Source organism: Pseudophryne corroboree, chromosome 8 (genome assembly GCF_028390025.1).
Source record: "Pseudophryne corroboree isolate aPseCor3 chromosome 8, aPseCor3.hap2, whole genome shotgun sequence".
NCBI lineage: Eukaryota > Metazoa > Chordata > Amphibia > Anura > Myobatrachidae > Pseudophryne > Pseudophryne corroboree.
Genome location: NC_086451.1, coordinates 363,831,121 through 363,848,856, shown reverse-complemented (window position 1 = coordinate 363,848,856; position 17,736 = coordinate 363,831,121). Strand labels below are relative to the sequence as shown.

General features: G+C 42.4%; 1 protein-coding gene across 1 annotated transcript in view; it reads left to right on the top strand.

Moving 5' to 3' along the window:
- Positions 1 to 7,915: 7,915 nt before the first annotated feature.
- LOC134949141 (sodium- and chloride-dependent neutral and basic amino acid transporter B(0+)-like) overlaps positions 7,916 to 17,736 on the top strand; it is a 67,877-nt gene continuing 58,056 nt past the window's right edge. The window contains exons 1-3 of the mRNA XM_063937547.1: positions 7,916 to 8,301; positions 9,974 to 10,118; positions 13,974 to 14,105. Coding sequence (XP_063793617.1) covers positions 8,239 to 8,301; positions 9,974 to 10,118; positions 13,974 to 14,105 — 340 coding nt within the window. The 5' untranslated portion in view covers positions 7,916 to 8,238. The remainder of the gene's footprint in view (positions 8,302 to 9,973; positions 10,119 to 13,973; positions 14,106 to 17,736) is intronic.

Genomic DNA, 17,736 nt, shown 5'->3' with positions numbered 1-17,736 from the left:
TAGATGGTATTTGGTAACGGGGGCACACTGCCTCAATAAATTGTCTAGTTCCCTGTGAACTAACGGCGGATACCGGACGCACGTCTAACACCAACATAGTTGTCAAGGACTCAGTTATCCGCTTTGCAGTAGGATGACTGCTGTGATATTTCATCTTCCTCGCAAAGGACTGTTGAACAGTCAATTGCTTACTGGAAGTAGTACAAGTGGGCTTACGACTTCCCCTCTGGGATGACCATCGACTCCCAGCGGCAACAACAGCAGCGCCAGCAGCAGTAGGCGTTACACGCAAGGATGCATCGGAGGAATCCCAGGCAGGAGAGGACTCGTCAGAATTGCCAGTGACATGGCCTGCAGGACTATTGGCATTCCTGGGGAAGGAGGAAATTGACACTGAGGGAGTTGGTGGGGTGGTTTGCGTGAGCTTGGTTACAAGAGGAAGGGATTTACTGGTCAGTGGACTGCTTCCGCTGTCACCCAAAGTTTTTGAACTTGTCACTGACTTATTATGAATGCGCTGCAGGTGACGTATAAGGGAGGATGTTCCGAGGTGGTTAACGTCCTTACCCCTACTTATTACAGCTTGACAAAGGGAACACACGGCTTGACACCTGTTGTCCGCATTTCTGGTGAAATACCTCCACACCGAAGAGCTGATTTTTTTGGTATTTTCACCTGGCATGTCAACGGCCATATTCCTCCCACGGACAACAGGTGTCTCCCCGGGTGCCTGACTTAAACAAACCACCTCACCATCAGAATCCTCCTGGTCAATTTCCTCCCCAGCGCCAGCAACACCCATATCCTCCTCATCCTGGTGTACTTCAACACTGACATCTTCAATCTGACTATCAGGAACTGGACTGCGGGTGCTCCTTCCAGCACTTGCAGGGGGCGTGCAAATGGTGGAAGGCGCATGCTCTTCACGTCCAGTGTTGGGAAGGTCAGGCATCGCAACCGACACAATTGGACTCTCCTTGTGGATTTGGGATTTCGAAGAATGCACAGTTCTTTGCTGTGCTGCTTTTGCCAGCTTGAGTCTTTTCATTTTTCTAGCGAGAGGCTGAGTGCTTCCATCCTCATGTGAAGCTGAACCACTAGCCATGAACATAGGCCAGGGCCTCAGCCGTTCCTTGCCACTCCGTGTGGTAAATGGCATATTGGCAAGTTTACGCTTCTCCTCCGACAATTTTATTTTAGGTTTTGGAGTCCTTTTTTTACTGATATTTGGTGTTTTGGATTTGACATGCTCTGTACTATGACATTGGGCATCGGCCTTGGCAGACGACGTTGCTGGCATTTCATCGTCTCGGCCATGACTAGTGGCAGCAGCTTCAGCACGAGGTGGAAGTGGATCTTGATCTTTCCCTAATTTTGGAACCTCAACATTTTTGTTCTCCATATTTTAATAGGCACAACTAAAAGGCACCTCAGGTAAACAATGGAGATGGATGGATTGGATACTAGTATACAATTATGGACGGGCTGCCGAGTGCCAACACAGAGGTAGCCACAGCCGTGAACTACCGCACTGTACTGTGTCTGCTGCTAATATATAGACTGGTTGATAAAGAGATAGTATACTCGTAACTAGTATGTATGTATAAAGAAAGAAAAAAAAACCACGGTTAGGTGGTATATACAATTATGGACGGGCTGCCGAGTGCCGACACAGAGGTAGCCACAGCCGTGAACTACCGCACTGTACTGTGTCTGCTGCTAATATATAGACTGGTTGATAAAGAGATAGTATACTCGTAACTAGTATGTATGTATAAAGAAAGAAAAAAAAACCACGGTTAGGTGGTATATACAATTATGGACGGGCTGCCGAGTGCCGACACAGAGGTAGCCACAGCCGTGAACTACCGCACTGTACTGTGTCTGCTGCTAATATAGACTGGTTGATAAAGAGATAGTATACTCGTAACTAGTATGTATGTATAAAGAAAGAAAAAAAAACCACGGTTAGGTGGTATATACAATTATGGACGGGCTGCCGAGTGCCGACACAGAGGTAGCCACAGCCGTGAACTACCGCACTGTACTGTGTCTGCTGCTAATATATAGACTGGTTGATAAAGAGATAGTATACTCGTAACTAGTATGTATGTATAAAGAAAGAAAAAAAAACCACGGTTAGGTGGTATATACAATTATGGACGGGCTGCCGAGTGCCGACACAGAGGTAGCCACAGCCGTGAACTACCGCACTGTACTGTGTCTGCTGCTAATATAGACTGGTTGATAAAGAGATAGTATACTCGTAACTAGTATGTATGTATAAAGAAAGAAAAAAAAAACACGGTTAGGTGGTATATACAATTATGGACGGGCTGCCGAGTGCCGACACAGAGGTAGCCACAGCCGTGAACTACCGCACTGTACTGTGTCTGCTGCTAATATATAGACTGGTTGATAAAGAGATAGTATACTCGTAACTAGTATGTATGTATAAAGAAAGAAAAAAAAACCACGGTTAGGTGGTATATACAATTATGGACGGGCTGCCGAGTGCCGACACAGAGGTAGCCACAGCCGTGAACTACCGCACTGTACTGTGTCTGCTGCTAATATATAGACTGGTTGATAAAGAGATAGTATACTCGTAACTAGTATGTATGTATAAAGAAAGAAAAAAAAACCACGGTTAGGTGGTATATACAATTATGGACGGGCTGCCGAGTGCCGACACAGAGGTAGCCACAGCCGTGAACTACCGCACTGTACTGTGTCTGCTGCTAATATATAGACTGGTTGATAAAGAGATAGTATACTCGTAACTAGTATGTATGTATAAAGAAAGAAAAAAAAACCACGGTTAGGTGGTATATACAATTATGGACGGGCTGCCGAGTGCCGACACAGAGGTAGCCACAGCCGTGAACTACCGCACTGTACTGTGTCTGCTGCTAATATATAGACTGGTTGATAAAGAGATAGTATACTCGTAACTAGTATGTATGTATAAAGAAAGAAAAAAAAACCACGGTTAGGTGGTATATACAATTATGGACGGGCTGCCGAGTGCCGACACAGAGGTAGCCACAGCCGTGAACTACCGCACTGTACTGTGTCTGCTGCTAATATAGACTGGTTGATAAAGAGATAGTATACTCGTAACTAGTATGTATGTATAAAGAAAGAAAAAAAAACCACGGTTAGGTGGTATATACAATTATGGACGGGCTGCCGAGTGCCGACACAGAGGTAGCCACAGCCGTGAACTACCGCACTGTACTGTGTCTGCTGCTAATATATAGACTGGTTGATAAAGAGATAGTATACTCGTAACTAGTATGTATGTATAAAGAAAGAAAAAAAAACCACGGTTAGGTGGTATATACAATTATGGACGGGCTGCCGAGTGCCGACACAGAGGTAGCCACAGCCGTGAACTACCGCACTGTACTGTGTCTGCTGCTAATATATAGACTGGTTGATAAAGAGATAGTATACTCGTAACTAGTATGTATGTATAAAGAAAGAGAAAAAAACCACGGTTAGGTGGTATATACAATTATGGACGGGCTGCCGAGTGCCGACACAGAGGTAGCCACAGCCGTGAACTACCGCACTGTACTGTGTCTGCTGCTAATATATAGACTGGTTGATAAAGAGATAGTATACTCGTAACTAGTATGTATGTATAAAGAAAGAAAAAAAAACCACGGTTAGGTGGTATATACAATTATGGACGGGCTGCCGAGTGCCGACACAGAGGTAGCCACAGCCGTGAACTACCGCACTGTACTGTGTCTGCTGCTAATATATAGACTGGTTGATAAAGAGATAGTATACTCGTAACTAGTATGTATGTATAAAGAAAGAAAAAAAAACCACGGTTAGGTGGTATATACAATTATGGACGGGCTGCCGAGTGCCGACACAGAGGTAGCCACAGCCGTGAACTACCGCACTGTACTGTGTCTGCTGCTAATATATAGACTGGTTGATAAAGAGATAGTATACTCGTAACTAGTATGTATGTATAAAGAAAGAAAAAAAAACCACGGTTAGGTGGTATATACAATTATGGACGGGCTGCCGAGTGCCGACACAGAGGTAGCCACAGCCGTGAACTACCGCACTGTACTGTGTCTGCTGCTAATATATAGACTGGTTGATAAAGAGATAGTATACTCGTAACTAGTATGTATGTATAAAGAAAGAAAAAAAAACCACGGTTAGGTGGTATATACAATTATGGACGGGCTGCCGAGTGCCGACACAGAGGTAGCCACAGCCGTGAACTACCGCACTGTACTGTGTCTGCTGCTAATATAGACTGGTTGATAAAGAGATAGTATACTCGTAACTAGTATGTATGTATAAAGAAAGAAAAAAAAACCACGGTTAGGTGGTATATACAATTATGGACGGGCTGCCGAGTGCCGACACAGAGGTAGCCACAGCCGTGAACTACCGCACTGTACTGTGTCTGCTGCTAATATATAGACTGGTTGATAAAGAGATAGTATACTCGTAACTAGTATGTATGTATAAAGAAAGAAAAAAAAACCACGGTTAGGTGGTATATACAATTATGGACGGGCTGCCGAGTGCCGACACAGAGGTAGCCACAGCCGTGAACTACCGCACTGTACTGTGTCTGCTGCTAATATATAGACTGGTTGATAAAGAGATAGTATACTCGTAACTAGTATGTATGTATAAAGAAAGAGAAAAAAACCACGGTTAGGTGGTATATACAATTATGGACGGGCTGCCGAGTGCCGACACAGAGGTAGCCACAGCCGTGAACTACCGCACTGTACTGTGTCTGCTGCTAATATATAGACTGGTTGATAAAGAGATAGTATACTCGTAACTAGTATGTATGTATAAAGAAAGAAAAAAAAACCACGGTTTGGTGGTATATACAATTATGGACGGGCTGCCGAGTGCCGACACAGAGGTAGCCACAGCCGTGAACTACCGCACTGTACTGTGTCTGCTGCTAATATATAGACTGGTTGATAAAGAGATAGTATACTCGTAACTAGTATGTATCTATAAAGAAAGAAAAAAAACCCACGGTTAGGTGGTATATACAATTATGGACGGGCTGCCGAGTGCCGACACAGAGGTAGCCACAGCCGTGAACTACCGCACTGTACTGTGTCTGCTGCTAATATATAGACTGGTTGATAAAGAGATAGTATACTCGTAACTAGTATGTATGTATAAAGAAAGAAAAAAAAACCACGGTTAGGTGGTATATACAATTATGGACGGGCTGCCGAGTGCCGACACAGAGGTAGCCACAGCCGTGAACTACCGCACTGTACTGTGTCTGCTGCTAATATAGACTGGTTGATAAAGAGATAGTATACTACTAATATTATATATACTGGTGGTCAGGTCACTGGTCACTAGTCACACTGGCAGTGGCACTCCTGCAGCAAAAGTGTGCACTGTTTAATTTTAATATAATATTATGTACTCCTGGCTCCTGCTATAACCTATAACTGGCACTGCAGTTGTGCTCCCCAGTCTCCCCCACAATTATAAGCTGTGTGAGCTGAGCAGTCAGACAGATATATAATATATATAGATGATGCAGCACACTGGCCTGAGCCTGAGCAGTGCACACAGATATGGTATGTGACTGACTGAGTCACTGTGTGTATCGCTTTTTTCAGGCAGAGAACGGATATATTAAATAAACTGCACTGTGTGTCTGGTGGTCACTCACTATATAATATATTATGTACTCCTGGCTCCTGCTATAACCTATAACTGGCACTGCAGTAGTGCTCCCCAGTCTCCCCCACAATTATAAGCTGTGTGAGCTGAGCAGTCAGACAGATATATATAATATTATATATAGATAATAGATGATGCAGCACACTGGCCTGAGCCTGAGCAGTGCACACAGATATGGTATGTGACTGAGTCACTGTGTGCTGTGTATCGCTTTTTTCAGGCAGAGAACGGATTATAAATAAAACTGGTGGTCACTGGTCACTATCAGCAAAACTCTGCACTGTACTGAGTACTCCTAATGCTCCCCAAAATTAGTAAATCAAGTGTCTCTCTAATCTATTCTAAACGGAGAGGACGCCAGCCACGTCCTCTCCCTATCAATCTCAATGCACGTGTGAAAATGGCGGCGACGCGCGGCTCCTTATATAGAATCCGAGTCTCGCGATAGAATCCGAGCCTCGCGAGAATCCGACAGCGTCATGATGACGTTCGGGCGCGCTCGGGTTAACCGAGCAAGGCGGGAAGATCCGAGTCGCTCGGACCCGTGAAAAAAAACATGAAGTTCTGGCGGGTTCGGATTCAGAGAAACCGAACCCGCTCATCTCTAATGCAAAGTACTGATGTTCGGTACTCTGCGCATGTGCAGTACATGTCCTGCGTCATCGGATGCAGTCAAGTGACTGACGGTCTGCAGATGTTTGGGGGTGAGGAGGGGGCAGCGACGGCAGCCGTTTCACAACACGGAGGAGTGTTGCCTGCTTTTTGTGAGAGTGCCAAGACCAGGATCTCCGTCTTCTGACAGAAATGTCCTGGCCTCATATGTCACGCAGCTGATGGTGTTGCAAGTGTTCCATTGCTGTGTATCAGGATACAGCACCGAATCTCCTTATACCAGACGCCTCCTGCTGCGTTACCAGTAACTAGCATTGCTGCTGCTTCCATATAAGCAGCAGTGATGCTAAATCCAACCACATCTGAATCAGGCCATTGAGAAGGACAAGAGAATTCTTTTCGTAAATGTAAAAGATTATACAGAAATGACACTTTTTTTTTCTTTGCATGAACAGCAGGTTCCAGCAGCAAGCGTTGTCCCTGCTGCACGTGGTTCATAAATGTAAGAAAAATCCAGTATTACACACTTTGACATACATTGATAAATAACACAATTTACTGGTACTCTGATCTTGATAAATAGAATCCTAAGTACCCTCATCTATTCTAGGTTTACAGAAGTTACTTGCTGTATCGGGCATTTATATGTTTTAGTGCTAGTTGGTGAGTTCTTTACCTTTACAGTGTACAACGGAGAATTATTATGGGCCATTCACAAAGTCAGAAGTCATTTTGTGAAGTTGTGCCTACATGTGTGCTGTAGCATTCATCTGTACAGCCATGAGGACATGGCTTAGAATGTCAGGATAGTGGCAACAGCGGAGGTGCACAGATGCTCACCCTCTTATGAGAGGAGCCAATCAGATTGCACCGTTCCTTGACGAACACAGCCAGGGCAGGGCAATGCTTCCATATTACACCCAGGTCCAAGTATAGACTTTGTGTTGTAGGGTGAGATATTTTCAGATGTAGTGATTGTGCACTTTAGGTGGGGGAATAAAGATTGAGCAGGTGGCTGTAGTCACAGCACCTGTAGGTGATACTAAAGCCTCTACTGTATGTACTATTGAAAAGGAAACAGCACTTGTTATGCAAAGATTGGCAAGATTGTATGTACCAGCCGATGCCACATATACCAAAACTGTGAAAATATTCTATACCTACAATGTATGGTGCTAGAGATACTGCACATGATAAGTCTAAACACCAGCCATTCAGCTCCAATATGTAAATTGGCAGTTAGGAGCTGATTGGCTGGTGCGTTATCACTGCTTTATCACTTCTCCAGGCTTAATACATCTGCTCCATTCTGTCCAACTGTACAGTTGCAAAACAAAACAAAAATGCAGGAATTTACTAGAAAACGTGATAGTCTTGTCTCATAGAGATTGTGCACAAATCACAAAGATAAAACTTTTTTTTAATCCACTTCATAGTTCAATGAATATCTCACCCATTTACAGCACTTGTGCCAATGCTCTAATAACATAGACTACAGCTATGCACCTGCACACCACAGCGAAGAAGACCTGGCATGTTGACATATGTCTGTTTGACTAAAGAGATTGGTAAACTGAACAAAGGCAGTGCTAACTCTGTCACAGACACTATCTTGCTGAAACTCCCAGCAGCACACCTCATTGTTTTATCAAACGTGATTTGCATGGGATGTTGCAATTTGTCCAGCCCACTTGTGAAACTCATCATTACAATAATTGAAGCAATTATGGGAGGTGGGGAGATGTCTTCATAAAGGATCCCTCTGTAAGATACTTTTTCCCTGTCTGTCTTTCCTGAAAGGTAAAGTGAGGAGGAGGTTGGGCCAGGTTGTGGCTGAGTTTCCACGGACAAGCACAAGTACTGTACCTGAGAGGGAGAAGAACATAATACATCTACTCTCAACATCTCATTTCAAGAATGGGTCTCTCTCTGCCTAATTTCCTCAAGTGCTGCAACAGAAAAGCTAGTAAGGACCTTGCGGTAAGTGCCCACCTTGCGGGGAATGAGAGTTATAGAGGAATCAAGTAGGGATAAGTAATGTTAACGTTCTGGGAAGAAAGCCAGCTAAAGCTTTATTGTCCTAATTCAGTGGTTTTGTAACGTAGGTGTTAATGGCAAAGGTATAATAATAAAATATAGGGTTAGATTTACTAAAGCTTCAAAAGAGGCGATATTACCCATAGTAACCAATCAGCTTCTGTCTATCATTTTATAGAATGCAACAGAGAAATGATAGCTAACATTTGATTGGTTACTATGAGCAACACCTTCACTATTCATTTTTAGAGGCTACAGTAAATCTCCCCCTTAGTGTACATATAGGACAAGTTGAAAAGTTCACCTTTATATCTATATTTATAAAATTAATGTGGGAAATTATCTTTTGAATTACGAATCTGAAATGTGCCTTAAATGTATCATCTCCTTAATTAATTTTTAACTTTAAAAAGGACAAAATGTTTGGCTTACTCCATTCTTACAAATGTTATACCATCTAGATTACTACTTATGGTAGTGATGGCTAACCTTGACACTCCAGCTGTTGTTGAACTACACATCCCAGCATGCCCTGCTACAGTTTTGCTATTTGGCCATGCAAAAACTGATGCAGGGCATGCTGGGATGTGTAGTTCAACAACAGCTGGAGTGTCAAGGTTAGCCATCACTGACTTATGGCATTTCTTCTACAGTACTTCTTGATTAATAAAGGTGTTTCTTCATTTTTAGCACAATGCTTTGCTGGAGATACAGTATACCCTACTAGATTCTGAACAGATAGGCAGCCATCCGTTTTCTTCAGATTGGCGCTTACATCCTTTCTCCTAATAAACATTGGCTGTATTTTACACTGTGCGGATAGAGAAATTGTAGATATTTCTTGTGGAGCAAATGGCTTAAACTTGATTTTCCCTAAGCATAGATGTTAATGAGTAATTTGTCTCGCTTCTGTGGGCTCATACGTCTGATCTAGTAGCAAACTAGACATTGCTGGGAATTTTGAGCATTAATGAGCAACTAAACTATTGATTTTCTTTGCGAGATTTACAAATAAAACAATACTGTCTCGCTTCACCTTAATATAAACACTTACCACCTAGTGGTTTAACATTTCCTGATTCAAGTTTACTACTATCTGATTAATTTATATGTTAAAGTGGTTTTCTTTAAAGTTCCAAGTTTGAATCAGTATTGTATGGAATGTTATTTATTGCTAGGATTCCCATATTTCCAGGTTATCCTAAGTCTGTACATTAATATTCCATATAGCCTTTGATCTATAAATTACTATCTTGAAAAAGAAGCCATGATAATTCATAGTGATTAGTGGACAGCTGAGCAAATAATAATACATATGATGGAAGTATGAATAGCGTAAGTCATTTTTTTTTATTGAACTATATCATTTTTCAAAGGAAATTAACCAATCATGTTAAGGCAAATACTTAATACAGGGAAAAGTAAAACAAAATAACAGCTACAAAAGAAAACAGTATAAACAAAAATGCAATAATGGCAAACAACCAATCAGAAATATAAAGAATAAAGGAATACAGATCCAGAAAATACTGAAACTGATATGTAAATGATATGTCATCTACATGCAATTCTTAAACGCTCTACTAACTCTAATATTCTGATTCTTTATGACTAGGATGTAAATGCACAAAACACGGATGAGAACACGGAGCGTGGAAACTGGTCCAGTAAATCTGAATATCTCCTGTCCATGGTGGGCTATGCTGTTGGTTTAGGAAATGTGTGGAGATTCCCTTACCTCACCTTTCAGCATGGAGGAGGTAATGTAACCAGATCTGTCACATTTTAGAATATAAGGTGCCATGTGACCAAGTACTAAGCTATAAAATCCAACTCTAAAATGTCTTTAGGGCATTTTAATAAACCGGTGCCAGGTTGAGCAATTCTGCATACGCTTCTTGAAAATCACCCCTGCTTCAGGGCAGCACTGTTCACTTATTATTTGTCAGACGTACTAATCATTTGCTGCACATTTTATTCTTTTTGAGATGACAAATACTGTAGCTGTGATTTGGAATTAGTTGCCATATCCTTCATAACTACAATGCCACAGGAGCACAATAATTTGAATTCTAATTCTACACATTCTTATTTACTGGCACCCACTTTCAGTAAAATGTATTCCATTTAGTAAATAACATGTATGCCATAATGATGAGGCTGGTTCACAAAGGTACAATGTCCCTGTGACATATACTATGAGATTTTGTATTATATTCGTGTTTTTGACCGATAGCATATCCAATACAAAGAGATGGTATAATGGGGGTAATTCCGAGTTGATCGCAGCAGGAACTTTGTTAGCAGGGCAAAACCATGTGCACTGCAGGGGAGGCAGATATAACATGTGCAGAGAGAGTTAGATTTGGGTGGGGTGTGTTCACTCTCTCTGCACATGTTATATCTGCCTCCCCTGCAGTGCACATGGTTTTGCCCAACTGGTAAGGAAGTTCCTGCTGCGATCAACTCAGAATTACCCCCGATGACAGTGTGAATTCTCTCTTCTCTGTGGTGTAATTTAGGTATAATCAGTACACCGGACTCCAAAGCAACGCTTATGGAGAGGCCAATCAGGAGTCTCTTTTGAGCATGCCCATATGGCATTCGCCCCCAGAGGCTGAGCTGGGTTCATCTGCGGCCACTCTTCCAGACAGCAGTGGCAGCCTGATTATTACATTATGCTAATGTTAGTATCCACCTGTCTATGTGATGCATCCATCCGTTTTCATTAGAGCTGTGCGGTACGGTTCTCCAGAAATCCACCCTAAGTTTTTGGATCCGAACCAAACCAAAACCCATCCCAGATCTCACTAGGAGTTCTGATCAGAACCGAGTCCTGTTCGGATCTTCCCTCTGTTCGGAATTTGGATTTTAAATCTGAATTTCGGGTTTTGGATTGTAAAAATGACATTATTTTAGCTGTTTTTATCTATTTTTCTCGGTAATTATTGATTTTTTTTTTAGCATTGTTAAACTGAACCAAAATCTGAATCTGAACCAACACACTTGATAGTGGTTTTGCCAAAACCGTAACCAAAACATGATGACGAATTAGAACCAAAACCGCGGACACTTCTAGTTTTCATACTGATGACTGGACTGCACACTGTTTTTCTGTCTGCACCTGCAACTATCATTATTAGCATCAAGACGTACGCTTATATGGTGTAAAAGATCTGTCTGAAACAGGCCACCCATCTCCGTCTACAAACGAGCATGAATATTTGGCTACACAACCACCAAACTCTCCTGACACTATCGCAAAATGGATCAGTTCCATGGGATCACATGATAGCTGACCAGTGCCACCCAGAAAGGGCCATTTCACAGAAAGAATGATTCGTCAGTGGATAAGCATAGTGCAATGCTTGTGCAGTCGGTGACTGCTTTCTACAGCGCTTACACAATTTTCAGACGTCTGCTGGATCCATCCACAGTTGGACGAAGTATCAGCCCCCATTGTTCATACACTGCTCAGATTAGGACTTTGCCTGGGTCTTCTCTGGACACAGCGGGCAGTGGGGAGTGCAGCTGGTACCATATGGATGTGTGGGCCACAGAGAGCTCCTATGCAGCACACCTTACACAGCTGTTCCACCACTGTATATAATAAGGCACATCCTATAAGGGAATATGCAAATGTCGGCATCTGAATGAGGAGCATATTTCACAGAATATATCTAGTTTTCTCTGCATAAAAGCTTATTTTTCTATACAGTTTTATATCATTACGCATTAATTAACATGCATATAGCTACTATCCAAGCTGGATCTTCAGCGAAATACTGTAAGGGCAGAAATCCTAACTCATGTGAAAACTAAAACTAATATTACAATAACTGATTATATGCACCATTATCTAAGCAATGGTGATATATAATACAGATTTAATTGTTATACTATAGAGACCATCCACAGGGGCATATTAAGAGAGGAGGTTGCCGGTGTGCAGCCACCAGCCAGGCCCCCTCCTCTCCAGCTGGCATAGACTCTGGCTGCGAATGACCACTGCAACAATTTCCCAGTGATTTGTGCAGCACTGCTCCTGCTGATGCAGGACTACGGAGAGATAAGTAGTATTGCAGAATATGGGTGCATACTGTATGTCCATTTTTCATAGTTTTTCCCGATGTGTCACCAATTTTTTTTGACAGGCTATCCAATTAGATGCCCGTAAAAATAAAAAAATTATCTGTGTGTTTTTGTGAGAGACAGCCCGGTTTTCGCATGAAAACATCTGTTTCCGGGAATTTGGTTTTGTCTGTCTGAGGCAGGTGAAACAAAATCCCTGATAAGCCTCAGCGAGGCGAGACAATTTACCATGGCTGATACCGCCCAAAGTCTAAATTCTGACAATTCAATTTTAAAATTTCAAATTCAAGTTGTTAAATATGTAAAATTATGATATTGTAAAGCTAAAAAATACACTTAATAAAAAAAGTGTTACATTAGTATATCAGTTTGAAATAGGAAACTTCAGGTTTATTTGCTGTCTGTGATGAAAGTTAGGTTCCTCCTGGTATAATAGACATTACAAGGACTCGGATGCTTCCTGAATGAGACAATGATCCACTAGAAAGATGAAAAGTATGTGCCTTGTATGAGGAGATAACATTTGTGTATGTTGGGTTGTGCAGACTGGAGGGTTCTGTACAGTCAGATAGGAACCTGAAAACAGACGCGTGTTTCACCAGTGGGCTTGAGCACCTATCAGCCCACTGGCGAAATGCACATCTATTTCCTGGTTCCTATCTGACCAGTCAGAAGCCTTCAGCCATCACAGGAGAGCATTTACAGATGTTGTTTCCTCACACCAGTTCCAAAATAGCACAAAACTACTAGTAACTTAAGGTGTCTCAAAGGAAAATTTACACTGTCCATCCACTACAGCAGTGGTTCCCAAACTTTTTTGAATCACGGCACCCTAGAGTATCAGAATTTTTATCACGGCACCCCTAGTCCAAAAGTTTCTAATTGGGAAATGTATAAAAAATATGAAATTAAGTAAATTATGTTTATATGTCATACTTAGGTTCAGTTATGTGGTGAGGGACAAGATTTGCTTCTGTTTGTACACATATTTTATGACTGGCAGCCACAAGTACTAGTTTTTCCTATTACATGGATAATAAATATTTTTAATTGGTCCTGGACCACCAACCCGAGGCACCCCTGCAAGTGTTCCGCGGCACCCCAGGGTGCCACGGCACACGGTTTGGGAACCACTGCACTACAGCATTTTAATTATACTTTGTGTTCTTACATTAGTCTTTTCTATCAATGGTGATATGTACAGTTTGTTCTGATGGTATACATTGCTGGGTTCAGTTACAGGGTGATATATGTTAAGCCTTTGAGAGAGAGAAAGTTGAGAAGTTGCCCGAAGCAGCCAATCAGGTCCTAATGGTTGTTTATTTGAAATTGCTGTTAGAATCTGATTGGTTGTTTGGGCAACTTCTCCTTTGTATCTCTCTCCTAAGCTTGACACATCCTCCCCACAATGTGTATATTAATCTTCATTTAAACTGATTCTTCTGAAAGGATTGCTGTCTGTTTCCATAGAACCACAAATATGGATATACCTTAATTGATATAATATAAATATTTCCTCATAGGAGCCTTTCTCATCCCATACACCATCATGCTGGCGCTTGCTGGATTACCCTTGTTCTTTCTGGAGTGCTCCCTTGGACAGTTTTCCAGCTCAGGACCAGTAGCCATGTGGAAGGTGCTTCCTCTTTTTGAAGGTCAGTAGACCATAGATCACTAACAAAAAAGTCTACATGTTCATATAAGTAAACACATATTATTTATTTTAAAAATATATTAGTAAACTTATTTTAGCTTTCAGGAGATAATTAATGTATACTGTATTGTTCTGTATTAGAAAATTAGGAGCTCAGAAACCATTCCAAAATGACTACCAACATCCAAGTAGTAATATAGAATAAGACGTACGATATACAGTACACACACCAGGGAGGTCATTCCGAGTTGTTCGCTCGCAAGCGGATTTTAGCAGATTTGCTCATGCTAAGCCGCCGCCTACTGGGAGTGAATCTTAGCATCTTAAAATTGCGAACGAAGTAATCGCAATATTGCGATTATACTAGAGATGAGCGCCTGAAATTTTTCGGGTTTTGTGTTTTGGTTTTGGGTTCGGTTCCGCGGCCGTGTTTTGGGTTCGAACGCGTTTTGGCAAAACCTCACCGAATTATTTTTGTCGGATTCGGGTGTGTTTTGGATTTGGGTGTTTTTTTCCAAAAACACTAAAAAACAGCTTAAATCATAGAATTTGGGGGTCATTTTGATCCCAAAGTATTATTAACCTCAAAAACCATAATTTACACTCATTTTCAGTCTATTCTGAATACCTCACACCTCACAATATTATTTTTAGTCCTAAAATTTGCACCGAGGTCGCTGTGTGAGTAAGATAAGCGACCCTAGTGGCCGACACAAACACCGGGCCCATCTAGGAGTGGCACTGCAGTGTCACGCAGGATGTCCCTTCCAAAAAACCCTCCCCAAACAGCACATGACGCAAAGAAAAAAAGAGGCGCAATGAGGTAGCTGTGTGAGTAAGATTAGCGACCCTAGTGGCCGACACAAACACCGGGCCCATCTAGGAGTGGCACTGCAGTGTCACGCAGGATGGCCCTTCCAAAAAACCCTCCCCAAACAGCACATGACGCAAAGAAAAAAAGAGGCGCAATGAGGTAGCTGACTGTGTGAGTAAGATTAGCGACCCTAGTGGCCGACACAAACACCGGGCCCATCTAGGAGTGGCACTGCAGTGTCACGCAGGATGTCCCTTCCAAAAAACCTGAACCACTAGCCATGAACATAGGCCAGGGCCTCAGCCGTTCCTTGCCACTCCGTGTGGTAAATGGCATATTGGCAAGTTTACGCTTCTCCTCCGACAATTTTATTTTAGGTTTTGGAGTCCTTTTTTTTCTGATATTTGGTGTTTTGGATTTGACATGCTCTGTACTATGACATTGGGCATCGGCCTTAGCAGACGACGTTGCTGGCATTTCATCGTCTCGGCCATGACTAGTGGCAGCAGCTTCAGCACGAGGTGGAAGTGGATCTTGATCTTTCCCTAATTTTGGAACCTCAACTTTTTTGTTCTCCATATTTTATAGGCAGAACTAAAAGGCACCTCAGGTAAACAATGGAGATGGATGGATTGGATACTAGTATACAATTATGGACGGACTGCCACGGTTAGGTGGTATAAAAAAACCACGGTTAGGTGGTATATATTGTAATACAATTATGGATGGACGGACTGCCTGCCGAGTGCCGACACAGAGGTAGCCACAGCCGTGAACTACCGCACTGTACACTGGTTGATAAAGAGATAGTAGTATACTCGTAACAACTAGTATGACTGACTATGACGGTATAAAGAATGAAAAAAAAACCACGGTTAGGTGGTATATATTATAATACAATTATGGATGGACGGACTGCCTGCCGAGTGCCGACACAGAGGTAGCCACAGCCGTGAACTACCGCACTGTACACTGGTTGATAAAGAGATAGTAGTATACTCGTAACAACTAGTATGACTGACTATGACGGTATAAAGAATGAAAAAAAAACCACGGTTAGGTGGTATATATTATAATACAATTATGGATGGACGGACTGCCTGCCGACTGCCGACACAGAGGTAGCCACAGCCGTGAACTACCGCACTGTACACTGGTTGATAAAGAGATAGTAGTATACTCGTAACAACTAGTATGACACTATGACGGTATAAAGAATGAAAAAAAAACCACGGTTAGGTGGTATATTTTATAATACAATTATGGATGGACGGACTGCCTGCCGACTGCCGACACAGAGGTAGCCACAGCCGTGAACTACCGCACTGTACACTGGTTGATAAAGAGATAGTAGTATACTCGTAACAACTAGTATGACACTATGACGGTATAAAGAATGAAAAAAAAACCACGGTTAGGTGGTATATATTATAATAATACAATTATGGATGGACGGACTGCCTGCCGACTGCCGACACAGAGGTAGCCACAGCCGTGAACTACCGCACTGTACACTGGTTGATAAAGAGATAGTAGTATACTCGTAACAACTAGTATGACACTATGACGGTATAAAGAATGAAAAAAAAACCACGGTTAGGTGGTATATATTATAATAATACAATTATGGATGGACGGACTGCCTGCCGACTGCCGACACAGAGGTAGCCACAGCCGTGAACTACCGCACTGTACACTGGTTGATAAAGAGATAGTAGTATACTCGTAACAACTAGTATGACTATGACGACGGTATAAAGAAAGAAAAAAAAATACCACGGTTAGGTGGTATATAATTATACAATTATGGATGGACGGACTGCCTGCCGAGTGCCGACTGCCGACACAGAGGTAGCCACAGCCGTGAACTACCGCACTGTACTGTGTCTGCTGCTAATATAGACTGGTTGATAAAGAGATAGTATACAACAATATACTACTATACTGGTGGTCAGGCACTGGTCACCACTAGTCACACTGGCAGTGGCACTCCTGCAGCAAAAGTGTGCACTGTTTAATTTTAAATTAATATAATATTATGTACTCCTGGCTCCTGCTATAACAACCTGCAGTGCTCCCCAGTCTCCCCCACAATTATTATAAGCTTTTATACATTGATGTGCAGCACACTGGGCTGAGCTGAGTGCACACAGACTGAGTCACACTGTGTGACTGCTGTGTATCGTTTTTTTCAGGCAGAGAACGGATATAGCAGAGAACGGATATATTAAATAAAAGTTAACTTAACAACAACTGCACTGGTCACTGTGGTAAACTCTGTCTGCACAATCTCTCTCTCTCTCTCTCTCTTCTAATCTATTCTAATGGAGAGGACGCCAGCCACGTCCTCTCCCTATCAATCTCAATGCACGTGTGAAAATGGCGGCGACGCGCGGCTCCTTATATAGAATCCGAGTCTCGCGAGAATCCGACAGCGTCATGATGACGTTCGGGCGCGCTCGGGTTAACCGAGCAAGGCGGGAAGATCCGAGTCGCTCGGACCCGTGAAAAAAAACATGAAGTTCTGGCGGGTTCGGATTCAGAGAAACCGAACCCGCTCATCTCTAGATTATACACCTCGTAGCAGTTTCTGAGTAACTTCAACCTTACTCGGCATCTGCGATCATTTCAGTGCTTGTCGTTCCTGGTTTGACGTCACAAACACACCCAGCGTTCGCCCAGACACTCCCCCGTTTCTCCGGCTACTCCTGCGTTTTTTCCGGAAACGGTAGCGTTTTTTCTAGAGATGAGCGGGTTCGGTTTCTTTGAATCCGAACCCGCACGAACTTCACTTTTTTTTTCACGGGTCCGAGCGACT